This window comes from Electrophorus electricus, chromosome 14 (genome assembly GCF_013358815.1).
Source record: "Electrophorus electricus isolate fEleEle1 chromosome 14, fEleEle1.pri, whole genome shotgun sequence".
NCBI lineage: Eukaryota > Metazoa > Chordata > Actinopteri > Gymnotiformes > Gymnotidae > Electrophorus > Electrophorus electricus.
The window spans coordinates 13760001-13787770 of record NC_049548.1 but is presented as its reverse complement, the minus strand read 5'-3'; the positions used below and the strand labels follow the sequence as shown (position 1 = coordinate 13787770).

The 27770-nt window shown below is 41.7% G+C and overlaps 2 protein-coding genes and 1 long non-coding RNA gene across 3 annotated transcripts in view; 1 reads left to right on the top strand and 2 right to left on the bottom strand.

Moving 5' to 3' along the window:
• Positions 1–1606: 1606 nt before the first annotated feature.
• Positions 1607–14200, bottom strand: glrx3 (glutaredoxin 3). Its single transcript, XM_027013263.2, has 11 exons — positions 13960–14200; positions 12756–12864; positions 10293–10367; positions 8923–9124; positions 5296–5468; positions 4252–4313; positions 4054–4111; positions 2952–3004; positions 2766–2805; positions 2484–2576; positions 1607–1875 (listed from the first exon to the last, which is right to left on the bottom strand). The coding sequence occupies exons 1-11, from the start codon at positions 14022–14024 to the stop codon at positions 1825–1827; spliced, it is 981 nt and encodes a 326-aa protein (XP_026869064.2). The 5' UTR covers positions 14025–14200; the 3' UTR covers positions 1607–1824.
• Positions 14201–14595: 395 nt separating this feature from the next.
• On the top strand, positions 14596–17920 carry si:ch211-221j21.3. Its single transcript, XM_035533659.1, has 4 exons — positions 14596–15041; positions 15342–15443; positions 16614–16676; positions 17114–17920. Exons 1-4 carry the CDS (start codon positions 14952–14954, stop codon positions 17144–17146), a joined length of 288 nt encoding a protein of 95 aa, XP_035389552.1. The 5' UTR covers positions 14596–14951; the 3' UTR covers positions 17147–17920.
• A 4917-nt stretch (positions 17921–22837) lies between these two features.
• Positions 22838–27770, bottom strand: part of LOC113579373 — a 9907-nt gene continuing 4974 nt past the window's right edge. The window contains exons 2-3 of the long non-coding RNA XR_003410863.2: positions 27529–27629; positions 22838–24868 (exon numbers count right to left, since the gene is read on the bottom strand). This is a non-coding gene — a long non-coding RNA (uncharacterized LOC113579373). The remainder of the gene's footprint in view (positions 24869–27528; positions 27630–27770) is intronic.

The window sequence follows — 27770 nt, the reverse complement described above, 5'->3', positions numbered from 1 at the left end:
TCAAGTACTTACAGTAGAGATGCAAAGCTAGTCAACCATTTCCTTTTGGGGTTTAGTATATATGTATCTTTTAAAAATGACATTTAATATGGGACACAGACACTCTTTTGTGGTGAAACATTGGAGGTTGTTAAATAATATAAATTCTTGGGTATGAGTATAAATGAAAAGTAGATGCTTATAAAGAAATGATTATAAAGCAGCCTCGACAATGTTTGTATTTTTAAGGCAACTGAATTTGAGGTCAGTGATGGATTGGTGCCCTGTGCCGGAATAGGCTCCGCCCCCATGACCCTGAATTGGATTATGTGGTTTAGAAGATGAATGAATGAATTTATGGTGAGTATAAATTGCACATGAATAGTAACTTAATTGGGAGTGTTAATATTTTATCTATTATTTGTTGGTTTAATTAACTTAAATGTCACAAATGTTACAGCAGAAATCTAGTCATATTCTCCAGAATAATTGGAGCTCACCTCTTCTCTACGACAAACAGACACTAAGGAAAGCGGAACATAGCAAGGGGAACTCTTCTCATATTTTGCCCAGTGCCTTCAAGCTGCAGCTTTAGAGCTGTCGTGAGAGAGCGAACTAGAGAATGGACATGTTTGTACCAAAAGGTAGTAAATCATGCAACATCAGTGCAAGAGTTTACGTGTTTTAGAGAGGTGATATATTGAATTGAAGATACTGAGTCAATCAATAAATAAATCAATCAACATGTCAAACATCAAGCTTTAACCACAGAGAATAATGCCTTGATTCCAGTGATCAGTTATAGCCCCGCCTGCCCAAACTTTGTCTGTTTTTATTCTTAATCAATTCCTACCAATTACTTGGTAGTTTGCAATGCATCGTAATAAACCTTCACTGGATGACAATAAATCACCAATGTTCTCCATGAAGCAGGTAGCATCCAAATTCAGGAATGGTCTCCATTACATTCTAGTCGCCTTGGGAGAAGGCATTAGCGTGTGCAGCAGCACATTAGAATGAATATGAAAATTAATGAGCAAAACAGAATGAAATCAGCAGTGTCTGCTTTTTGCATGCATGTGGGAAACCTGTTCTATTGTATCCCTATGCAAGGCGAGGTATAAGCAACTAAAAAGGCAACTAAAACACACAGGAGACAGACAGAATGCATGAATGAATGGTCAAGCATGTGTGCTGTTGTAATGTTGAGTTTCCTCTGAAACACACCAGTAATGTCACAGAGAGTGCAGGAGGTAAACAGAGCCACAGGTGTGAGAAACCGAGCAAGCCAGACGCTAATGGCCACTTTGTGCTTCTGGCTGAGGGCCAATCGAGCCGCCAACTGCCTGTTGATAAATATTTATGATTCGTTTCTTCTTAATAACAGGGCCCATTCTCTCCCCGCACCTGTCGAAGTCTGAAAAGGGGAAAATGGCGCAAGTCCCAGCTGAACACATTAGCTCCGTGTCTGCTGCAAGAAAAGTGAGAAACTGTTTATCACACACACACACACACACACAATGTGGAGTGTTAAAACACCATATTGAGAGGTAACTTGGCACTTAATTTCAGAACAGGAAAGCAGCTACACACATATAAAGAGTAATTAAAACAAGACCATGCAACCCAAGTTTAACCGAGACAATGGTTTTATTGAACCTGTAGCAATCATTACACATATCGGGGATGGATCTTGGCAGATATTCATTATAAGTCTCCACAGTGTTTCGCCTCATCTCGGAACAGCTATACGTGCTGGCTGGAGCACAGCCGCCGTTACACCCCCACCCTTCACCCACAGGGCCGCGGGGGCTGCCTGCTCGCCGCATCCCGTCCCTCGTCTTCCTAATTCTGCCCTCGAAGCACTGAGTCCAGCTCTCCATTAGCCATCAGTTCCTGTGGAAGCAGACCAGAGCTCCGTTACAGGGAGAAGGCAGGACCTGAGTGGGCCTTGGCGCTGTTCACCGCGGACGTAAATGCACGCCGTTCTGTCTGCGTGTTAATGGTAATGTTAACTACGCGAGATGTGCTGGTTAGTCTGGACACCATGTGTGCCTCTTGGGTCAAGTTGGGTGTGGATTGCAGACAGTGAGAACAACAAAGTGACATATTACTGTAGAGGGGAATCTGTGGCCTTAATGTCTGCATTGTCATATGTGGAATTAATATGCCCCCTTGTGGACAAAGCGGACACTGCAGGCGGTACCCAACAGGAGGAAATGCCATTGCAGGATGTGCACAAGACAAAGCATTAACATGTGTACTGAAACCTTGGCATGTTTGTAAGCAATACATTTAAGAAACATTTTTAAATGTACAACTACTATTTGCAGACTAGAGTTTGACTGTAAATGGTTATTTTTCAGTTGCAGATCTTTTTTTGAAAGGAGTACTTGATAATTCCCTGAGGGACTTTCCTTAAGTAAAATCTAGAGGTTAAGAGTTAGCAGTGATATGCATGTTTATGTGCAGATTAAACTGTGATTGGCTGATGTGATCATCACCTTGACAATATCCAGTCCTCCGATCAGTTCCCCTTTTACATAGAGCTGTGGGTACGTAGGCCAGTTGGAATATGTCTTCAGGCCCTGCCGGACCTGAAGGAACAAAGAGAACAGTGAACTCAGCCACATCTGGAATTCAAACAAATGAAGTCACATCTCATAAAAAATAAACATGTTATCAATGGCATTTTGTCAGTATAAGAAATTAACCTGATTTTGGGTAAATGCAGGATAAAAAACCTATTCAGAGGAACCTTACTGGAAGTAAACGTAGTTCCTTACCTCCTCATCCTGAAGAATGTCAAACGTCTCATACTCAACCCTTCAGAAAAGAATAAAATAAAACAAGGAAATCAGAAGAAAAATGTACGATCCCAGGGATTTTCACAGCTTGTGACAAGGACAGTCATAGAATAAATGTATTTGGAAATAATGTGGAAAAAGCTTTTTAAAATAAGGCGGTCATACCCTGTGCGGTTCATTATTTCAAGTATCTGACGACTGAATCCACATTTGGCTGCCTAAGCATTGAGAAAGACATGTTAGATGAGGCAGATCAGAGGTGTGTGTGAGTGTGCGTGTGTGTGGCGCAGAGTAGCAAAGTGGGGAGACTTTGAGGAAGCAGGGGTTTATCTCCCAGACACTCCCCCCCTCACTCAAAAGAATCGGAGCATTTCTCAATGTCACAGCCAGTCATTCTTTTTAGCAACTTACAACCCGGTCCATAATGGCTACACTTCAGAAGTGTTTCCTTCACTAAAGAAGCAAGGCTCTTATCAAGAAGGAAAAAAGGAGAGTGCCAGAGATAGAGAGAGAGAGAGAGAGAGAGAGAGAGAGAGAGAGAGAGAGAGAGAGAGAGAGAGAGAGAGAGAGAGAGAGAGAGAGAGCACAAGCGAGATCTCAGGAGGACAGGTTTAAAACTACTCCAAAGAACTGCTTTCATGTGTAAGCTGCAGAAATCAATAATGATATGAAGAGAGGGGTGAAGGGGCTTTCTCTCCTGTTAAAGATGGAGAACTCCATCTCTCTCCATGCTCACTTGCACCCAACATCGATTTCCTGATGATGCTGGAGGTTTTTTTGGATAGTTTTTTTTTTTTAATGTATGTTAATGGGTTTTTGATTTGTCTGGTTTTTCTGTTGTTGTTGTTTTTTTTTAACACTGTCACCTCATGATGGTTCCAGATCATGTACGTATTCTTTGGTGTGTGAGTCATCCTTATTTATTTGTGCCCACTGTATTTACAGTGTTTACGGTGTGGTGACATTTAGCGATGATAAACAAGACTTGCTTCACATCAATATTATGATTATTAAACATTTTATGATTGGTAGCAATAGTCCTGCTACGAGCGTTCCCGTTGTGGAATGAATCTCCTAATTGCTTCAGCAGGATGGAATAAAAACACAAACAAAACAAAACTGGACAGAGCAAGTCTAGACTTGGTTGCTGCGCACACACATGCATGCACACACGCGCTGAGCCACAGGGACACAGAGGCAGACTCTGTGTGTGTGTGTGGGGGGGGGGGGGGGATTGCTGATCTGTAATAAGCATGAATCTCCTCACCTCTTTATTTCCTTTCATGAAGAGCATGACAGAACATTTGTTAATGAGGGACTTCAACCTGTTGGAAGAGAATATTCAGATTTAGGCATTTCCAACTATAAGTGCGCATGCGTGTGTGTGTGTGTGTGTGTGTGTGTGTGTGTGTGTGTGAGTGTGTGTGTGAGTGTGTGTGTGAGTGTGTGTGTGTGTGTGTGAGACCTGTGTTCCACTGGGATAGCCTTAGGGCAGGTGTTCTCCAGCTCTCCGGTTTCAGCCAGCTCCTACAACATATACAGAAATATCCCTGAACCAGGAACTCACACCTTCAACCATCATACACACCTACATTTGTTTTTACATGCACGCTCACGCGCGCACACACACACACACACACACACACACACACACACCTATAGAGTTATTTAACCAGTCTGTGCACGTGAACTCGAATAATGAGGGCGGAGAGTGAAGATCCTTTAGGAGTAGGAAAGGGGGAGGAGAGAGAGAGAGAGAGAGGCAGGGGGGAGAGCACGAAACCGAGACAGTGAGATGGAGAGAGAGAAGGATACAGACAGAGAAGCCACACTGTTGCTATCTAATCCGGTCCTCCTCCCATCTCCGCAGGGGTGCTGTTCTTGCTTTAAGCAGAATGAGCTCCAGGGGAACTGTAGAGCAAGAGGCAGAGGCAAAAACCAGCGAGCAGACGGAGCCTCGACGCACACGCCGTCCTCTGTACCTGCTCGATGTTTTATCCTGTTCACTTGGAAGGATTCCTTAGCCTGAACTCTTTGCAACAAACCCCAACCAAAGCCCAACGGACCTGCACAATAAGCCAAGATGGTTTCCAGCCAGTGTCTCACTGGCCCCTACAACACTGGTGTGAGGAGGATCCCTCTCCGTGAAGCCAACAGCCAGCATCAGAACGTGCAAGGCTGTTAACAAGGTTTCATTATTATACACCACAATAGAAACAAGGAGTATTTCAGCTGTCTGTGCAGGTTGCAGGTTGTAGCGCAGTATTACTGCACAATGCATTAGATGAGTTCATATGGGTGTTAAGCACTTGATAAGAATGTAATTGTTACCAGTAAACTCATGCACACTGAGCAGTGTGCATCATTTCTATTTGCCGGCGTAAAACACAAAGGCAGCTGGATACAGGGCACGGGCTACAGAAGAGCAGAGTGCTATGCTTATTGGTATATAACCCCAGGACGTTGACCTCTCTGCCCTCGTCTGAGAGACTCCGGGAGTTCCTCTCACCTTGATGATGTCCAGCCCTCCAACCAGATCTCCATTAACATACACCTGAGGGTATGTGGGCCAGTTGGAGTAGGTCTTCAGGCCCTGCCGGACCTCCTCGTCCGAGAGGATATCAAAGCTACTGTACTGGATGTTGTGGTCCTTCAGAATCTGCACTATCTGCCTGCTAAAGCCTGCAAAAAACAACAACAACAATCACATCAGTTATTCTCCTGGGTATGGAACATTTGTTAGGGGCTTATGTGCTCATGCGCTTTTCTCTGAAGGCATTCTCTCCCAGGCAAATAAACGTGGTTGATTCAGAATTCATCCTGACTCCTCCGCAGGAGCCCTGAGGTGCGGTACAATCGCCTCCGACACCTGAGCGGCCCCGTGCACTCCCCGTCTCAAGGGGCAGAGGGTGCGTCAGGAGGAAGTGCACAGCATGATGACGACTCCTCGTCAAACCAAGGCGGGCACCTCTGATTGGCCGCAACCCTGCCACCACCGTTATACGATTATCTGGGAAATTGGAGATTCAGCGACTTTAGTAAGGCCGTTGTGAAGCGGCGTGAACAAATTCATGAAGTAAAATAAATAAGTAAGCAAACCGTGTTTGGAAGTGCCATTAATTCATGGACTAATGCTGGCAGAAAGATGGATGGCACATCTGCTCACGGGGCAGAGGGTGAATTGGAGTGATGTGAGCGCTAAGGCCCTCCTTTACGCTTACATCTCTGGGAGCCCGCTGAGCTAATCAAGCGGCAATCTAAACAGCTACCTGGTAGCTTGTTACTGACTGTCCCATGGCAAAACGCAGACTCCACTAAGCTGGGTGAAGATGCCGGCAAATGCCCTGGGCTAAGGGCACAGGGGCACAGATAAGTAACTCTACATTCAATTACTCACCTTATGACCCCCGGAAAGCAAACACGCACACAGCGCCTGGAATTAAGCTAAAATGATGAGAACTTTTTCCACGTTTATTCATCAAACACATTAGTGAATGTGGCACTAAGACACGGGGGGGGGGGGGGGGGGGGGGGGGGGGTAAGTACAGAAAGTAAAAGACTGCAAAGAAAGAAAGAAAAAGAAAGAAAGAGAAAGAAAGAGAGAGAGAGAGATGTGTGTGAGGTGATATACTGCAGGGGCTAACACCAACCCAGCACAATACCCATTCTGAAACCCCCCCCCCCCCGTTCAGGTGGGAATTCATTATAAAAGGGCTGCAGGCAGCTCAGTAATGCTCATACAGTTGGCACTATATTAACTTGTTTCTATTAGAGCAAGCAAACATGAGGTCCATCTGCCTTCTCTGGCTCCAGGCTAGCTCCAGCAGACACGCTGGATTGATTGCCGAGGTCTCCTCCCCCCTCCCCATTTTCCCACCTCCCTGTAGGGTAGAGCAGCGCTTGCTCAGCTGCGTGTGCTCGGGGAGCCAAGCAGCACTAAAGTCTCAACCCCCCACCGCCACCACTGACAGCTTAGCATGCAAACAGAGGGAGAAGACTTACACAGAAGTGCTCCACGCAAGAGCAGGCAACCTTTTTTAAATTTGAGGTGCAACGGTACTTTTTTTCAAGTGTGTTTGCTGAGATCTCGGTCGGTCGGCTCCCTGTATACGAGATGAAAAAGAGCGTGCACGTGTGTAAAAAAATACTCGAGCCAAGCACCACAATTTGGTCTCGACAGGAGCGGCTCGCAGTCGCTGTGAAATCGCGCTGATTTGGAGATCATCCAAGTGAGCAAGAATTTCAATCACTCCCAGCGTCGGAAGCTCCTCTGATGTTGACCCACCTACTGCCGCCTGGTCTGGCTCCTAACACTACCGCTGCACTTCCAGCAACAGGTTCCGGCCAGGACGTCACAAAGGAATAAAGAGTCGAAGATCCTTTAAACATGAGACAGGACTGGAGGTGCTGGCGTGCGATGAATGAAGGAGCAGGCCTACGAGAGCACGCCTTCAGGACGGCAGCGCCGAACGCCTCTGCAAACGGCTCGCAGAAACCAGGGCACGCAGCAAACTTGCACGTTCTTCATTTCCAAATCTTCCCGTGGAGCACACGGTCATTCTTAAATCTGCCTCAGCCCAACATGAAATATGCATTTTGAACTTTATTAGATTCTAAGATCAAAAAACAAATGTAAACTTGCTTTGAACTACTTTGAACCTTGGAAACTTGTAACTATGTAAATAAACACACCACACCCACCCACATACACCACAGTACAATCACCCAGAGAGTGGCGCCAAATGTAAACTCGCAGTGTACTACAGAGTTCAGGAAAAAACAGAATATGAATCCCACACTACACATTTGTGGTTATCATTCAACGGTATATCACCATCAAAGCAATTTCTACATTAAAGGGCGAGTCTGTTCTCAGACCTGCTGTAGCGGGTGAATACGCGCATCTCTCTGTACAATAAACATGTACAATGCACGTATAGTGCATGTTCCAAGCACTTCAGTGACATGTGATGAGGAAGCCTTGTCTGCACCCTAAAACGTTTGTGCTACGAACTCTTCAGCCTGAACCCCACTAAATAAGAGGGAGGCACACCTTCACTTCATCGTTTACCCGCCGTTTTAACAAAAACATTATCCACCCATGCTGTGCAATACAATAGCATGTACTACTTTCATTACTGCAACAGATGATTTCAAGGATGGAAAATACTCGGTGCCAGTTCATCCAGAAATGCAAATTCTAGAATTCTCTTAATTCTTGCATCCAATCTAAGCCCTCTGGTCTCATATGCATTAAAACACTCATTCCCAGGTAGACATGATCCCAGTCCAGTTCTTAAACACAGGGACACATGTTTCTCTTCTATGACATGTTCACATACTGTATGTTCACACATGTTATAACAAAGTGAACTCAGTAAGAGGTCCAAAGCACCCAAACAAGCTGAGTCTTAAAGGGACACACATCAAACAAGCTGAGTCTTAAAGGGACACACATCAAAGAGCTCAGAGGTGAAGTGCTGTTTGCACCATCTCTCTCTCACGCACACACACACACACGCACGCACGCACATATATACACACACAAACATATATATACACATATACGCACGCACGCGCGCACGCACGCACTCACACGCACACACACACACGCATATACACACACAAACATATATACACATGCGCACGCACACACACACACGCACACTCACACACACACACTCACACACTCACACACGCACACGCACGCACACACACACAAACATATATATACACATATACACACACAAACATATATATATATATACACATATACACACATATATATATATACACACACACACACACACAAACATATATATATATACACATATGCACACGCACACACGCACGCACGCACTCACACACACGCACGCACGCACACACACACACAAACATATATACACATATACACACACAAACATATATATATATACACACATATGCACACACACACACACACACACACACACACACACGCACTTATTTCTTCACCCTGTAGCTCAGGTTTTCAGTCTCAACACCTTCATCTTTAGCACTATGCTTTCCACCACACACACAAATTCCCATTTTTGTACCTGGGCCCTCCTCAAACTTGTTTGTTTGTTTGTTTGTGTGTGTGTGTGCGCGCGTTTACCACAGCGTGGTTCCTGGGGCGATCCCTTCATGAACAGCATGCAGGGCGCAGTGCTGATGAGTTTCCTCAGTCTCTCGTTAAGCTCCTCTTTAGGGACGCCCCCCACCACAGCAGGCCCGCCCCCAGTGGACGCCAGTCGCTGCACCTTATTGGTCAGCTCAGGGGCATGCGCGCCATCCAGCCTGTCAATCTTCTCACCACCCTAAGGCCCATCCAAAATAAATAAATAAACAAATAAACAAACAAACAAACAAACAGCAACACGCCACACACACACACACACACACTGGGGGTGGGCGAGAGACTCGCACACCATTAATTTTTCAAACTGCTGGCCTGTTTGTTACTTTAGATTGTGAAGGGGGGGGCAGCAGAGATGTGGAGAGGGAGAGAGAGAGAGAGAGAGAGAGAGAGAGAGAGAGAGAGAGAGAAAGAGAGAGGGAGATGTGGCCCTAGGCAGCTAGGGTTCTTTGGCATGTTAAGCTGTGAATGGAAGGCAAAGCGCAGGGGGGTGGGGGGGTTACCCCTGATCATTTCTCAGCTGATTGATCCTGACATGGTGAAGGTGTTTAATCGTTAAGGCCGTTCCCAGGCCTACACAGGCCTCTGCCCTCTCTGAACCCACACAAATCTTCATCAGAGAGCACTTCATACAGACCTGTGCCACAGGTCAGTTGAGGTGACATCTGCCTTTACTTTATTCGGTTTATTTAGCTCAGAAATATGGTTTGCCCTCTCGCTGCAAATAACATGCCTCACTTTTATAATGAAACAACCGATACTTGAAGCCTGACCTGAAATAACATTTGATGTCCAAGTTGGGAAAGTCTGTTCTACAAAACCATGGACAAGACAGAAGAGCAGCCGGGGAAGCTGCACTGTGGCTCTAAAGGGTTTGACACAGACAGAGCTGTTTAAGTACTTTTATAAGCACATGTTACAAAGAACCCAAGTAGGCCATGACATTCAGCATGGCACGGCGGTTGCCACAGTGCACGTTCATGCGCGTCACCGCTTTTGCACTGGGCTAACTTTGTCGGCAGCACTGCCGTGAGAAAAGAACGTAAGGTAAGCACCCGTTCTGCAACTGTGCTTTCAATAACACAACCTAGTTGCACACCACTGATCAATAACAAGATTATAAAATCATATCATCATATCATGAGTTCTGTATGCAAAATACCTGACAGGACAATTAAAATCACTCAATCCTTTTAAACCATGTGCAATATTGCTCTGAAGCACCGATTTATAGCAACATACAGGCTGGACATTTGTGAAAGAGCTCGAGCTTCTCACTGTTCCACTATAGGAGTGAAGGCATCCACTATTGGAGTGCTCACTGTCTGGCTGCAGGAGTGAAATCATACCTTGAAAAAGAGGAAGGTGGGAACTGAGCTGATCTCATACTTCTCAGAGACCCCGGGGACTGCCTCAGCCTCCAACTGAGGTGGGAGAGGAGAGAGAGAGAGAGAGAGAGAGAGAGAGAGAGAGAGAGAGAGAGAGTGAGAGAGAGAAAGACAGAGAGAGAGGGAGAGAGAGAAAGACAGAGAGAGAGAGAGAGAGAGAGAGAGAGAGAGAGAGAGAGAGAGAGAGAGAGAGAGAGAGAGAGAGAGAGAGAGGGAGACAAACAGAGCCAGGGAGGGCGGGTGAGAAAAAGAAAATATTTAACTTTTCATTCTGCTTCCACATTACTGAGCATTCACACATCATCCTTGGTCTTTTCCTGTTTTCCAGTTAATTTAGTCATAACTCCCATTCACAACCAAGGAGAGGACAATTAATAAAATCCAATAACATCCAGTGCACTGAGATGCAGTCCGCCATGCACAAATCTCACATCCGAGCTGCACAAACAGGGCCAGATATTCTCCCCTGAGCACTCACACACAAAGAATGATGCCTGCAGGATACAGAGAGAGAGAGAGCACCCTGACACACTAAAAACCTGGTACATTTCCAGTCTTACTTAGTCAGCAGATATTGAACTCCATAAATCACACAGGTAACGTGACGACTGCAGTAGTTACCCTACCTATAGTAGCCTATACCGCAGTTCTACAGTTTGGGATTCTGACAGGAGCACTGAAGTGGAGGAACCCAGCTGAGATGCCTCGAACAGACTTGACTAATGGCTGGCCAAATTAGGACAAACAGGCACACCATTTCAAATCAACCCCATGTGGTCAATCAGCAAGCACTTGTACTCACTGCATTTCAACTGGAGGTAGCGATTAAGCTTAAAAAAAACAAAAAAAAACAAAACAAAAAAAAAACCTGTCATGCTAAAGCCAAACAACAGTGGAGACGGTTAAACTACAATATTGTCCAAGCCAGCTCATTTAGGTCATCCCATATTGTGAGCATTGCTTTCAGATGAGCAAAGCTCTAACTGTACTGCTCCACATCTTGAACAAAGGCAATACTGACCCTTGATTGATCAGAACATCGCCCTCTAGTGGGCTTGGGGACCAGAGGCAGGGAAAGACATTCAAAGCCTTGAGCAAATTAGCAGCTTTAAATCAGACACAATAAAGTCTAAACAAAGACAGACTTGAGAGTTATGTTTAAAATCTGTAATTAAGCTCAAAGGGAAAAGAATCATTTAAAATTTGTCTCAGCCTTAGGTTAAAGAACTAATTAAATCATGCATGATTTTCAGTACACTGTGCGTTAATCAAAACCACAGGAAGTACAAAAACAAAAGCAAGTTTCTGATTTTAGGGACTTATGGCCCTAAGGTGACTGTTTAGTCGGTTTCTGAACAGATTTATAAACAATTTGCAAGCAAATCACTCTATAACAGACAATAAACTCTGGTTTACTCTAAAAGAAATACACACTTCTAATTATCCAGAAGCCATAGGCAAAAATCATATGGTATCCCTACTCTGGGAAGGTAAACCTGTTTCAGATAAAAGCAAGTCAGTTTGCCAGAGCAATCCAAATAAACACAAGTCTAATGAGGGCCAGGTCTTGAATTTCAGTGTGGGACAAGACTTATTGCACACAATTTAAATAATTCCCACAAACCCAAATTTGTAAAGCAGAAATATTTCTGTAGGTTACACCATTTTGTAACCTAGAAAGGTTTAAATATGGGAAAAGTAAATTAATCAAAATCACTACATTGATATTTGCAATCTACATAAAACTGTAGCAACATAGCATCTACCATCTTAGCAGCAGCACTAGCTGTCACAAGATTGCCAAAAGCAGATGGAAAGATTTTAATGGGATGTTTGGAAAAAAAAAGCATTTCTTTATTTGTTTGTTTAAAGGAGAAAGACCCAACATGGCCTGCTGGCTGAAATCTGCTTCAGGGTGCTGATTTACAACACAGTGTGAACTTGAGTGACTGATGAAAAACATCTATTTCCGAAAGACTGAAAAACAGCTTTGATGAGGGTTTTCATAGTTAATACAGTATTACAGTGTGTGGAGTGCATATATCTGTGTGTGTGTGTGTGTGTGCGGGACTGTGTGCATGTATATCCAGTGATGGGCTTAACCTCCTCCCCTTCCCCTGGTGCAGTGCACAAATTGGCTGAGTGATTGTAAAAGCTGATCTCTGTCTGTAAAGCATCCTTGTGTCTGAGAAAAAAAAGCTATATAAATGTAAACAACAATACTAATAATAACAATAACAATAATAATAATAATACTATAATAATAATAACAACAACAACAGCAACAACAACGTTAGCATTCTCAAAATGCATAGCTAAAGTGGACATTAGTAACTGTATTGGCCATTAAGAGAAAGGGGGCTTTAATTCTTTTTTGTGACACGAGGAGATCTTGAAAGACAGACTGGTCGCTACCAGACTTACCTTGATAAACATGGTCTGTTTGTGTTCTTTTGCTAACTCCTCCATCACATCGTTCATCTGACTGCACTGTGGAGCCCATGGTGCATAGAAATGGACAACAGCGAGGGACCTCAAAATGAATAAATGAATAACAATATGAATGAATAAATGAATAACAATAAATAAATAAATAGATAGATAGATAGATAGATAGATAGATCAAACTTTTACAATGATTATTATTTATTTAAGCTCTCTTCCAGCAACTATAATACTTAATACAGTTTCACACCACTATACAATAAGTATATAAACATAAAGTATATAAAATAATTGCAATAGTATAGTTTTTCCACACACTGCACTGGATCACCTGACCACGGGTATTCTGGTTATTCCTGTCCAGTTAAATGTCTACAGTAGATGCAGCAGGTTACATTTAGTTAAAATTAGGTTCTTCTAACATTACCTCCGTGCCCTTCTGAAATGTATATTCAAATGAATAATATTATTTACGGTGGTTTATCATACAGTTTAAAGCTTAGTACCAACATGCAGTTACATCTTAATAGGGAACTACTAGAACTAGCGAATACAAAACTTGTTGGGGAGTAAAACCATCGCAGACATGATCATGCACTCTGAACATATCGGGAGGACCAGGATATCAGCGAGAGAACACGGATATTTTATTTTTGCGTGAGCCCTTACCTTTTAGTTTGTATAAAAGATTGTCAACACATGCACACATTCTGAACCCATCACACGGGATCAAATGACCCGTAACCGAGGAAATCAAGGTAACTAAGCATCTAACTAGCTACTGTCAAGATAAACTGCACAGCACTCGCCATCCAGAAAAGACGAGTAGCCATTTCAGTTTCACAAAAGCGAGAGACAATCTCCGTGCCTATGACGTTACATACAGCTACCTTGCTAAAACGACAATCATGGCTTTCTGATTAAAGTTATGAATAGTTGCTTTCTTGAGCCCATTAGTGGAATTCCGAAGCTTTTACGAACAGTAGATATCAAACCCCAGCACATCGCGAGCTGGTGGGTATGCTTGTTGTTTGTAAGTATCTGATAGCAATCCTAGCTAGCTAACTAACTAACTAACTAACTGCGATTACACTATCATTTGTGCTTTGCTTTCCTGGCAAATTATAGACTTGCCAGGAAAGAGGGGATCTCAAGAGAGAGAGAAACTTGTGATCTAACATACTTGCCGGCTTTTTTTAACAGTTCTTCAAACTGCTGCGGTGTTGTTGCGCCCGTGAAGTTCGCCATGTTTTCAGACAAATACAGTCGCTCACAGATTCACACGTTTTCGTTTAACCAAGGCATTACTAAGCTATCCACGAAACATCATAGTAAAACGACTAAAACTAAATTTGTATTAACAAATGTGGGATTCGTAATTCCGATGTTTGGGTTTCCTGAAATGTCTTTCAGATTAATTGCAATTTTAAGTGCGGCTAACGCGTTAACTCACTTCGATATTGTAACATGACGTCCAGATCCTGGTACTTGGTGATACAAAATGTAAGGTAACACAAGATTGGGTGAATAGAAATATAAAAATATGAATCACGTTCATACAACAGTATAGCTTTTATATCTTTTTCTTTAATGTTTTTAGCCTTCTCGGGCAAATTATGTACAAGGAAGACTTTCCAGTTATTTAACTAGTTGTTAAAAATTATCCAATTTATCTGTTACTTTAAATCGATTGGTCACACGTTCGCGCTAAAGCCTCACTTACACCAATCAAAAGGCTCTATTCGTAATGCGTCCAGCCCCGATTTTCCATGTTCTCACCTCATTGGATAAAGTGACTGTATGTTAAAAACCATGACCACAACAGGAAAAATTAAACAGGAATCAACTTCAGAATCGCGGAAAGAGTAATCTTGGTGTGGTCCACGTTGTCTTTGTTTTGAACCGACGGAATTATATTCTCAGTATTTTTTAAAAGAGGAACAAAAGTGGCATCTTTAAACAAACAAAAATAAGTACATTGATGACTGGTTGGTTGATTTTTTTTCCGTTTTGATTCCTCAAACTAGCAAGGACGTTTTTTTTTTTTGTTTTTTTTTGTTTTTTACATTTTAGTGTCTTTCTCCGATTTATGAAACACGAACTACGCGAACTACGGTGATCTGGCGTTATTAGTAACTGAGGGTCAGAGGAAAGGACAGCCAAGAAAATCCGCTCATGATGTCCATGGATTATGTAACTCCCCTACTGCAGAACAAGAGACGAGGCGAGGGAGACCACGGACAGAGGGAAAGGGAATGCCGATCGGTAGATAAAGACCACCGGGCGTGTTTACGCCTTGGTGTTTACGCCTTAACTGGCTTTGTCGCATTGATCTCGGTCGTTATTGTGAACAGCACGCTAGCTACATATCTGTACACATAACTGACATTAACTGAGAGCTGCTTTGAACTATTATTAGCTTGTAGATATTACTAAGACGTTGAATTTTTTGATCTAACTAAGAACGGTTGTGATGCTGTGCATAATGCCCTTTGCTCGTGACCGTTTGTTTCCTTTTGTTGAACCTCATTCAGTGTGTTTATCATCTCTGTTTGCATTTTTAAGAAAAGAGTGTGCGCCGGACTGGGAAGAAGTGTCCAGGTTGAGTATGGTGCCGTGACAGACTGTCGGGTGTCATGGGAGCCTCCGCGAGTCAGTCCTCCAAACGTCAGTAGCACTAAGCACCACATCACCAAACTGGAGGGATTCTTCACCTTGACTTGTGATATTGCCAGCTGTCTTTTAGTGGTCAGAGTGCACGCAAGCAGCTCTGAGTCATGGGCACAAAGTGCACGCAGAATGCGCTGTTTACCGAAACTGATGAACAGGTGCTATAAAGAGGGTCCAGCGGTGTCTCAGAGCTCAAAGTAACCCAGTATTGGTGTGTGATTGAAAACAATGGAGGCACGTCATCCTCTAGTCTAGCTGGTGGACGTAGACTGGTGGACATAGACTGCCCTCGTAAAAAAGCAGCTTTGATGCAGTGAGGACTGGGGTTAGTACTTCGCAGGGCCAGAACAAGATATTTTAATTGATCCATCTTCAGTCTATACGTAATATTTCATTTATTCTGTTCATATAGACTGGGAAAACAAGACCTATCAAATTGTGGGAGCTAAACTGATGAGACCATTCCAAACACTTAAAACTCATACTGGACTCAAACAGGCCTAAGCCTCTACTTTCCTATTGTTGCACTGCAGTGAAGAGCAAGGGATTAAGAAAAAACGCATTATTAATAACTTCTCTTTGGTTTGAAATACATATTTAACATTACAGTGTAAAGAAAGTCATTTGTGGATTAAATATGTGCAGGAACATTAGCTAAAGTCAGATCCATGTATGTTTAAAGATAGATTCTACACTTTTTTAACAAATCTAACAACCGGTAATTCCCTCAAGTACTTGAATTAAGTATTTTCAGCCAAAAAAAAGTAGACGTCAGTGTGCTTAATCAATAGCAGTCAGTCATCTAATCAGTGGTAAACAGTGAGAATCAAGCAATTAAAGACTGTCCCCCTGCCAAGGATATTGTTAATACTTACAATGTTTAACGTGCAAACAGAGGAAAGACATTATCAATGAAAATGTCTGGTTTAATGGATTAGTCCTCTGGATGTTGACTGGCGAATGCAACATTCATTTGACTACTAAACAGCACACACTTTGAACAAACTAGCTTCACTTTACACTCTTAACATAGCCCACACTTTCCATGTTTTTTTTTTTTTTTTCTGCAGTCATTAATAGCAGCTCGACTTGTGAAATGGGAGCCAGCTAAAGCTGAGTACAATGTCATAGTGACTTTGAATCCTGCTTGTGTGTGCTTTGCAACAGGTGCTTGGAGCTCAGGGTGGCAGTGTTCAGCACTGTTGCTCCAGATGCTTCGCAGGAGAGTCGGTGAGCTCTTTCTCTGTCTCTTTCTTTCTTTCACTCAATTTTTCATTTATCACTCCCTTTACAAGGTCACAGGCTGCAATGCATAACATTGAGAGTTTTGTGTTTGTCTGGTGATAGAAATTACGTGTAAACACAAAGCTAAGCACATTCTGCATTAATTGTATTTTTATTTAACTTCATCCTTACACCCAAAATGAATATTGACTGCAATGAGACACTTTTACAAATTTCTCTTTTACTTTTAAAACAGCTCATTTTGACCAGTTTACCTGGACCCTGAGGATAATCTTACCTCCCTGGCCCTTTGGGTCTGCTTCAACAGATGGCAGTGTATATATATGAATATCAGTTTGCAAAGGGTTAATGAACATTTCATGCTACAGACAGGCGACCTCTGACGCATCAGTGTTTCTCCTGTGTGTGTGTTTGTCTCCCAGGGCCATATAAATCATATCACGCAGAGATATTGATCATGAAGTCAGGCGGTGGTGGAGAAAGAAGTTGCAGCAGGGGACTGAAGAGACCAGGCCATGCGGGGAGGAGAGGTGTAGCCTGCACTCCATCCAGTCCAGATGGCACTACGCTGTGTACCTCAGCTGCCTCTGCTCCACACAAGTACTGTACTGCTCCATGATAAAGCAGTTTATGGTTTGTATTAGCACTGATGTGACTGAGTTAATGGAAAGGCTAATTGTGGGAAGGAAATGAAAACTAATTTCATGGTTTTACATTCAGCATGAATGGTGAGTTTGATACTACTACAGTGTAGTTTGTAGTTAATTCCACCCCTGTGATTTACAGAAAGCTGTAGGAAATGACATGCCTACGTTTGGGATGCTTTTTCTCTTTAGCACAGGCTAAATGCTGTTGTGTGGAGATGCACACCATATCTTGATTTTCCCCAAAACATTTCATACCAACAAATTCAGACCATTTTGGTCATTGATTCTGTAGATTACTATACATTTTGTGAAATCTGAGGAGATTTTCACGTTTCTAACAGATTATGTACAATGGTTTATCCCTTTGTAAAATCACTCGTGGTTGAAATCTTTAAATAATTGATACATTTGCACTAAATTAAAACTATAGTGTACAAATATCAGTACTCATATATATATATATATATATAAAGTGCAAATAAATGTACTGAGTTTTTAAACCTTTCACTGACAGAATTAGTTGTAAAGATTGAGTGCTTCAAAACATGTGCTAGTAGCTTTTTTGTTATATGTATTTTTTTTAGCATGTACTTAAGTAATATATTTTACATAAAGTGTGATTTAACTAAGAGCGTGTTAGTTCTTTAATTATGTTGGTTGTAACCATACACTATATACAGACTTACACAGTCTATGGTTCTAACGTTTGAATCCAATTTACCGTACACAGTCGCAGTGGAGATTTTCATAATGAACACTAGATGGTGCTGTGCCCCTCTAAACTGCCACTTGCCCATCATGATGCACACTGGGACACACGTTTCATTGAAGCGTTGCCCAGGACCTTATTTCAAGCTCTAATGTTTCATTTCAAAATTATATGAGTAAATGAGAAGTGCTTCATCTGGTATTTTATGAACAATAGAAATGTATTATTAAATAGCCTATATTGATAGGCATGCTTAATGCAAATGTGAGTCCATCAAAAAGCAACCTGTCATATTTGGTTCATCTGTAATGTGTATTGCCAATTTAATTCTGCATATCACAAACCACATTTTGGTCTTTGAATAGAGAACCAGTGTGAAAATATACTTTTGACTTTATTGCAGTGCTAATGATGGGCAGTGCTGTTTATCTGTATCCTCAGAGGAGATGTCGTACTTCTCAAATTGACATGTGCCTCTTTCCTCCGATTTAGCCTCCCCATACTATGACAAGTACTGGTGTGCGTGGGCCGCCTCATAAAACAGCCCTCCCATTTGACACACTCATAATTACGGCTGGGCTGCCTTGAATTCATAAGTCATAGTTTCTGCTCTTGTAAGTCATAAAGGAATTATTTCAGCTCGTAGGAAGCAATGGGGATATGAGGAAGTTTGTGGTAAGTCAACCAAGATGGATTTGGGTGTATTAGCAGCTCAATCTTCTCTGTCCTCCCCCAATGCTACCTCTTGCTGCCTGAGAAATGAGAGAGGGAGAGTGAGCTCAGACAAAGCTTGACCTCCAGGGGCCAGATCTTGCAGCCTAGATTTTCAATAATATGGGACAATAAGGCTTAGCCCCCTAACCTGCTGCAATATGCTACAAGTGTAAAGAGCTTAGCCACTAATAAAGGATCCTGCAAGCACGAGAGGGGAAAACTCATCTTCAAAACTCATATTTGGAGATCAAGTGTGGCTGTTCGACCCATCGGAATACTTCATAAGGGCAATGTCGGAAGCCTGAGCAAGGGGACAGAGATTTCCACACTGGTCAAGCTTGACAACAGCTATTTGACATGTTGGATATGAATGAAGGCTCTACATTGATCCCTTCTGCGGGGCCTGTGACAGGTGCACATCTGTTTATTTTGATGTCAGTCCTTTGGTCTCATAAGGACACATCTGCGTTTTGGCTAGTGTGGCTCAGCTTCTTTGAGAGCGCCGGGTTGCTGGTGTGCTCCTCGGGGACGTGAGGGGGCTATTGCAGCTTTATTGTGGAGATCAGCAGGTCAAGGAGCACATGGCACACACTAAAGGAACATTTCCACGCTTGTATTTTTCCAGTCATAAACAAGAAAATGAAAACCTAATTGAGAAATTAAATTTTTCCTGTGTGTGTGTAAAATCTTTGAAATTTGTAGTGAAATGACCAGGGGAAGGATAAACGGCTTCGGAAAGCAGCTCACTACGTTTAGCTCGGTGTCCTTTCTGTTGCAGGCTTGAAAGTTCCCAGTGAAAGAGAATGAAGGAAGTATGCCAGAGTGACAAAATCAGTTTTGCCTCCTACGCTTCCTAAAGTCCAGCCTGCTTCATTCATGCTTGGCACTTTTGCCGGATCGCATAGATTCTTACAGCCTTTGCACCTACTTTGTTTATGAGGCTTTGATCCACAATATTCCAGGCTAAGTTACACCCATGTGGTGGAAAGGTGAAGCTAACAGCATTGTTCCTTATAGGAACCCAATACCCGTGGAACCTTTCCGCTCTACCCAGGAAAAAACCTAGTCTCCTTAGTAACAGAATTCTCCAAAGATGCTGAACAAAAGGTCATGCACAAAGACACAATTTTATGCTCCTTTTAATGAGTCAAATTTGCTTTTCCTTTCAGAAGCAGCCTCTGTATTCACTTATAAATGCATTTGCAGATTTTGCCCATATAATCAAGAACTTATGTAACGTGCAGAAAACCATGTCCTGAAATTATTCCAGATAATTGATGCGATTGTCATCTATAACCCACGAGAATGGGTGGTGGGTGCATTTGATGAAGTTTAAATCTTCTCGTATTTTCTGATTGTCTTAGGTGAATAGGTGGCTATTTCCTGTGAGTCACACTATAGGACATGTCTCAGATACCTGAATAACTTGCTATTGTGATCATGAATAAAGGGTTATGGACATCTGTGCATTATAGCTGTCGATAAGAAATCCAGCTTTATGAATGTATGTTTTGCTAATGTATTGTGCCTTTACGTGCCGTGTCATTCGAGCCATTTGACCTAATTCTAGAAATGTAGCTCTTTCAAATAGGGTTTAACGGTTTCTTAAATACAAATAGTTAATATGCAGTTATCTTGGTACTGTTAATAGTGGTGCTGGTAATTACATCTGTAAAGAGATGATTCAGCAGAGGGACTGGAGACTGCACTTTGCTGGAATAAGTAACGTCCTTACAGAAGAATACGACATTACGCGATTAGGATTTTTATAATCCTTTATTCTAATTCATAATGTATATTATTATTATTTTTTAAATTTATGCATGAATTAAACATCAACGCAATGTTCAAAACTTTTACGTGAATGTAAAACATTTCGATTCTGGACGTCTTGCTTTGACTATGTGTAATCTGATGGCACGCAAGGTGCGCGTTCATGTGCGACTGTAGCTCGCACTCGCGTGTAAAAGGACATATGAGATGCCATGTTCGGTAAATAACTACCGTGGACGGTAACGTTCATTTGATGTGGCCTACTCAACACAGCCTGTTCTGAAGCATACTTTCGGCACAGTTGTAATACACTTAGCTATTTTATGACTTTAGGCCACAGTAAAATCAAACTCAAATCGACAGATCACCCTTGCACTGTCCATTTGCTTCCAACCCTAATTAACATCATGTTGCTGCGTCGGTTGTTTGCCTGTGTTTTGTTTCTGATTTCAAGTACTTCACAGTCTGCTATAGCCTACAAATCTATAACTTCCCTTATACATTTTAAAACGGAACAGACATCAAGTCGCGTTAAATGTAATTTATTTTATAACATCACATCCTTCAGTATCTTTCTTTCTCCCGGGAGCACAGACTTCAGCGAGCCCTTTTTTCCTCTCTCGTCTGAAAACAACGACAGGGCTGATGCTGGTATATTTTAAGGTTATTTACTTAGCTGGATCACCTCTCTGACTCTCACTGAGCCTTGACAGTGCTCGGAGCTCTCTTGACGCTCAAAGCAATCCCCACAGACCAGCGCAACATACATGAAGCCATGAAAGGACGTAAGCGCGCCGCTGCCGTGTCGACCTGTCAGTCAGCGGCGTGCCTGCGCTAATGGCTGAGCTGTTGAAAGTGTTAGGGCGCGCGCGCGGACGCGCGCACCCCCCCCCCCCCCCCCCACACACACACAAACACACACAAACACACACACGTCTCCTGAAGCGTTTAACGCCAGGCTGCGCGTCAGAAGTACAGCCAGGTTTGAACTGAGCGAATGCAGAAGGCGACCGGTCGTTAAAGAAGTTCTTGCGCGCGTTTCATCTAGTCTCATCGTCCCGCTAACAACAGTAAGCACATGACGAATGAATAATGCCGGTAGTGTTCACATAGACTTGTTTCTGTCTAAGAATTTCGGTTATAAATGTATTTGGAGATGTTTACCAAGCAGGGCGTGCACACCTTGCTTTAAAGGTTAAATCAGATCCTAGTTAAAGAGGAGCGACCCAACAGCCGCTCTCCTGGGAGAGAATTAAGGCACGTGCTCTCCTGCTTTAGGGAAAACTTCACAGCTTCTAGTACCGACAGTCCTGTCGATTCATGCTCACCCGCCTCTCACATTATAAACTTTATTCCACACAGCCACTTTACCATCAGCATCCAAAGGTCAGGCACACAGTGCTGGGCCTTTAATAAGCAGTTTAAAAAATGGATTCAGTGCAAACGCTGGAAAAGCCTTGGGAAATGGACTCAGCCGGTAGCCCATTCAGACATCTTAAAAAAAAAAAAAAAGTGTCGCGTTCATTGTTTGTGCAGTCGTGCTGTAATTGTTTAGGTTTTTGTACAATAAAGTCAAGAGCTGGAGGTGTAGACAGTTCAAATGCTTGGGTGTGTGAGGGTTTCCTCTCTAAAGCACATCTAAGCTTGGGTTAATTAAATTTATAGAGTTTTGGGCTTTGGACTACTCCCTGTTTTTAAATTTAAATGTTGATGATAAAATACTGGGCCATGTTATTTTATTTTAGTGTTAAAAAACTTTATTCTTTGAATGTATTACATTCTTTGACTGTATTACATTACTGTATTACATTAGGATACAAAAGACACATTCAACATGCAAATATTCCCAAAGTGTATAAAACAAGCCAAGATGATCCTATAGTGTATGTGCCTTTGTCTCCTGGCACTAATTATTTTCATTAAGAGATGATCTAGAAAAAAAGTGCTTCTGAAATACATCCACAATTGGGTTGTATGTGGAACTAACATCGTTTTGAAAAGATTTATTGTTGTTGTTGATTATGATAACAACAACAACAACAATAATAATAATAATAATAGTAATGTAGGTGATTTTAAAAATATTTCACCTTACAAAAATAAGCTTCAGTGAGGTGCATCGACTGTGTTTGCACTATTGCAGGCCATGGGCTTACCCAAAGCATGGAAAATGCACAAATAGGTGGTTTCATTGGGGGCTTTTTGGAATTATAAAGCATTAGTGTTGCAGTAACACAAAAATCGACGCTGTCATTTGCAGTGATTCCCGAGTGGGGTTTTCATGCCCCCTAATAGAGTGGCACTGGGACAGAAGGGTCCAGATGATGAAATCCAGTGAAACTACATCTCGCGTAGTTACTCAGTGGTCTAAGACAACATCGATGGACTCATTTTATAGTACTTATTAGTTCTATTGTTTTTATTTGTATTTACAAGCGTGTAGACCCACATGCATTAGATTTCATTGCTGTTCCATTGTTTAGGTGTTTGCAGGCTCCTGTTAACACTAACTGGAAGCATCACAGTAACTGTAAGTAAATCCTATGAATGACTGTACAGCAAGGTTTGCAGCATTACATTTTGTCTCTATGAACAAAGTCACAATAAAACAATAAATGCATTTTTTGGCTCCGTCCCTCTGATCAAAGCTTTGGTTGCCTAATCTAGCCAATTAATCTATTTATCATCCATGTACTAATGAATATACAGTCCATATGCTTTTTCCAACATGCTCCCCTCCCTCCAAGCAGAAAGTAGGACAACTCTCAGTACGGGTGATGTGTTCGGCACCACAGTTGTGCCATAGTTCATCCCTGAGACAGTGACAGCAGAGTAAATGGAGATTAGTGCGAATGGGTGCCTAAAATCTCTCAATAACACATGCTCACAAGCGTGTGTGCACGCACACAAAAAGGCACGCATACACACATGCACGCATGTGCGCACACACATTCACACACACCCAAGACAACAATAGATGCGAAATTGAGGGTAAAGGCTTTGGAACGCAGATGTTGAATTTCACTGTTTAATTTAAACATTCTCTCAGGTTTTTTTTTCTCTTCTTCACTGCTTTGCCACTCCAGAGGTCCCCAGCCACTCACTGCACTGCTGTGCAAAGCTGGCAGTGATTATTTTTAGCTTTTGCTTGGCTTTTTTCTTTCCTTTTTTTTGCAGCAAACTCTCTTTCCTCTTTCTCCGTGTTAATAATGTAGGATTCACACATCAAAATTATGTTTCTATTGTTCAAATACTCAAGTGGAGGGTTAGCCACCCCAGACTCTAATCTACTGGCCCGCACTGATCATGGATCATGAGCTCTTTGCTGTGTTCTATTATGAAGTAACCTGCCATCACCCAAAAGACAATATATAGGATTTGCTACCCGGCATTGTCACTGACAGAGGAAATAGATGAATCATTAAAAATGTTCACATGTTTCTTTAACCCTAAAAAGTAGAATAAAAAGAAGAAGAAAGTGGGTAAAATGTAAAAGCAACATGTCTGTCGAGCAACACCTCCTGTGCCGTGCGGCTTTGAATGGATGTCTGCTGCTGGCTTGCTGGAGAGCGCTGCTGCCCAGGGTGTTGAGTTCTCCCCGTGTGACTGCCCTCGCGCACGGGAAGAGGAGCCCACACTGCCGTCCCTTCTACTCCATCTAAACATTCCACACAGACCCAGCCGGCTCTAACGTACACCGCTGCTGTTTCCTTGCAGAGATTTCGAAAAGCACTCTGCCACTCATTTGTGAAAATGTTCAACATAAAAATCACTTTTTGTTGGGGTATGATGTAAACCTGAGCAAATCTGATGTGAGACAAGATATACGATTAATGTATTAAGCAATATCCATGAATAAGTATTCTATGTCATGATTACCCAAGGTTGCATTCATGTTTGGATTATTTAATTAATCCTTTATAGCACAATAATATGTCATTACATTGTAACCTGATATAATGGTCATGTAATACAGGCCTCTAAGTGATTTCACCACCTCTGCCCTGATGTCATAACCACTGGGATATGAATTACAATGTAATATTGCAATAGGGGGAAGGGTGAACTTTGACCCTGACCTCCCCTCCAACACACACCCACGCTCTCTCTCTCTCTCTCTCTCTCTCTCTCTCTCTCTCTCTCTCTCTCTCTCTCTCTCTCTCTCTTCCAATACAGCATCTGGGGAATATAATTTAGATGCAGCAGAATAGTCCCTAATAGACCTGCTTCATAAGAGGGTACCAGTTGTCATTTTTCACATGTTCAATCAGTCTTCTTAATAGTTTCCATTTCAGATCCTGACCTTTTGACAGCATCAAGAGTACAGTGGTATTCTGAAAAAAGAGAATGGAACGTGACAAAATTAAATCGTGCTTTGTCCAAAATGAAACTGTACTTAACAATGACTGATATAACAAAGCATGCTTTTCTAAGCAATTCAGATTATTTATTATGTATAATCAGTAAGACTGATGCATAAGAACTCAGTAGGATATTCTTTTAAAATTCCTTAAACTCATGTCTAAATTGCTATCCTAAAACAGTTATACTAATATTTTAAATCTATTGTGTCCTGGTGGGACCACATTACTATTCCCCTAATGTCAAGAGCAAGGATTGCTAGTGATGTTTGAGCTTGAGGTCTTCTACACTCATTTGGCTTCATGAGAGCAAAAAACTCATGAGGATACTTACAAAGGCAGCTTGCAGAAGAGGCTACCTATGTTTATGCAGCATTTTAATTAATCCAGTTATTCGAGAAAGTGAAACAAAAAAAGATTAGCATGACAGGACGTTCGCGATGCTTTTCATCTTACTAATGTTTAACTGGTGCACTTAGATAGGAAGTTAGAGAACCTAGGCATCCCAAGTTATAAGGCAGCAGTATTATAATTAACCTAAATTATTTGGCTTTTTATTGCCGACGTAGCTAACCTACATCAGGTAAGTGGCTAGCTGACTGATGAATGTGTGTTGCTGTCATCTGTGTTGGCTTGGCTAAACATGTCTTCACCCAGCCTACTCAACCCATGAGCCCCGCCCACTCCACCATGGCTGACCAAAATGGCTGACCAGCATCCGCTACCCTGGACCTGACCTCTGCCAAAAATGAGGGGGAGGGGTGGGGGGTTATCCACAAAGAATGAGCTGTTATAGAAAGAAAAATGTCATAAAGTCAGTATGATAGTTATTAAGTTTAGAATGAATTGGATGGCTGAGGTGGTGGTGACTACAGACCTAGCCAGTTTATGAGGCTTGTGTTTATTCAGTTTGGGTTCATTCAAATATGAACAGGGTTCATTCAGTTATTTAGATAGCTACTGGCTGTTTTAGTGATGTGATTACCCTAGAACTTCATGTAATCAGTTTCTTTAAATGTTTTTGTTTGTTTTATTTTATTGTTATTTCGCTATATAAAATATAATTCTTTCTCACTTTTAATAGTTTACCTTATCCTCTCTTTTCCAAATGTATTTACCTTTCATTTATATTTCTTTTATATTGCTCTTTAACCCTATTAAACTTTGTTTGGATACTTAGTTCTTTAGCTCTTCATCTGCACCCACATTATTTAGTTGCAATTAAGGTTGGTTTGAGATGTGAGGAATTTGATCTGCTCAGTTTGAACTACAGCCTTTGCTTAAAAAATGGCAATTGTAGACATACTGCTGCAAAAATTGCAGTGAAAATTTGAATGTGACTATATGTCTTGCTTGGTCTTTGAAACTAACTAATCTTTGGATGAATATAAGGGGATGATGTATGTTCGAATATTCTGAAAGCAGTCAAACATTCTTTCAATCAGTGAATGCACTGATTATTGAAATTGCCATTTGACTGTTATAAGAGGCCTAACAATTCTGTTCTAGGGTTGTAACCCAGGAACTGGACAGAACACAATATGTGTTCTGCATCTCATGGAATAACTTCATTTCAACTGACCCTTCGGACCAATGAATAAGGCCTTTCTGGTTTAACAATAGGTCAGATGACATTTTAAAATTTCTTATTGCAATTGAATAACATATTGGCACATCCGTAATATCTGAAATGACATTGTATGCACTGTTGGATTTGCACACAAATGCATGTGGACTTATGGACTCATGTATTTATGATGCTAGTGAATACCTCCATGATGTTGCAATCCTATCCATCAGACATCAAGCTACACGTGCCTCTTCAAACAGAAGTATTTAATTTTTGTCTTTTTTATTTTAGAAAACCAGACCTTAAACTGTGTAAGAAACATATCTTGTCAAGTAATAAACATCCAAAAAAAGGTTTTCTATACATATTGCTTTTGATGTACTGTTTAAAAACCCGAGACCATTGTTTCACTGTTGTATAAAGTCAACTGCTTGTCTGCAAATCAAAAAAGGTAAACAGGGAAGTTAACACATTATTGTCAGTAATGATTGAGTCAGTTTCAAGTGGAATGTCAAAGATCATTTCATCATTTCATTTAATCATCTCATTATTATTATTATTATTATTATTATTATTATTATTATTATTATTATTATTGTTGTTGTTGTTGTTGTTGTTCTTCTTCTTCTTCTTCTTCTTCTTCTTCTTCTTCTTCTTCTTCTTCTTCTTCTTCTTCTTCTTCTTCTTCTTTGTTGTCTATATTTGTTCTGTTTTATTCTTTTGTTCCAACCGCTGTTATTTCTTTTGTGGTACAGTTAGTGTACAACGGTAGTAAAAAGCTTGATAAAATGTTGCCCTTTATTCTCAACGATTAATATCTTTCCTGAAATGACTGATGTGTTAATAAATATTCACTATAATAATTGTTCACAGCTCTATACAGTCCTTAAATAATTATTTAACCTATTTTCCTGTAATCGACCCAGAGAGCTCGTCACAACTTTGGAGTTCGGGAGTGTACGTTGTTTGAACCACCGCAGGGTTTAACCAATCACGCCTGTAGGGGGGGCACTATTACCACATAATAGCCATTTTCACCAGAAAATCCCTGAGAATGACTTACCTACAGGGCAAGAGGCTGTTCGCATACAAATGACCTGCAGAAATAGACCAGTGACTCTTCTTCGTTACCAGATGTTCACGATCATTTCCCTTCCAACGACTCTGTGATTTGTGAAAATAACCGTGTGGAAGTAGGTCAGCCGCGTCTCATCAAGGACGTGGTGGTGACAAAGTTATTGGACTTAGAGGTTTCAGTAGCGAGACTTCTCGGAGCTCCGTTTAAATCACTCTCGGTTGTGTGTA

Coding starts and splice junctions, on each gene's coding strand:
- glrx3 (XM_027013263.2), bottom strand. CDS start 14,024: ATGGCGAACTTCACGGGCGCAACAACACCGCAGCAGTTTGAAGAACTG. Junction 9,125..10,292: donor CCACCTTCCTCTTTTTCAAG/GTATGATTTCAC, acceptor GATGGGCCTTAG/GGTGGTGAGAAGATTGACAG. Junction 5,469..8,922: donor GCCCCAGGAACCACGCTGTG/GTAAACGCGCGC, acceptor TGTTTTTTGCAG/GCTTTAGCAGGCAGATAGTG.
- si:ch211-221j21.3 (XM_035533659.1), top strand. CDS start 14,952: ATGATGTCCATGGATTATGTAACTCCCCTACTGCAGAACAAGAGACGA. Junction 15,042..15,341: donor GGGAAAGGGAATGCCGATCG/GTAGATAAAGAC, acceptor TGCATTTTTAAG/AAAAGAGTGTGCGCCGGACT. Junction 16,677..17,113: donor GATGCTTCGCAGGAGAGTCG/GTGAGCTCTTTC, acceptor TTTGTCTCCCAG/GGCCATATAAATCATATCAC.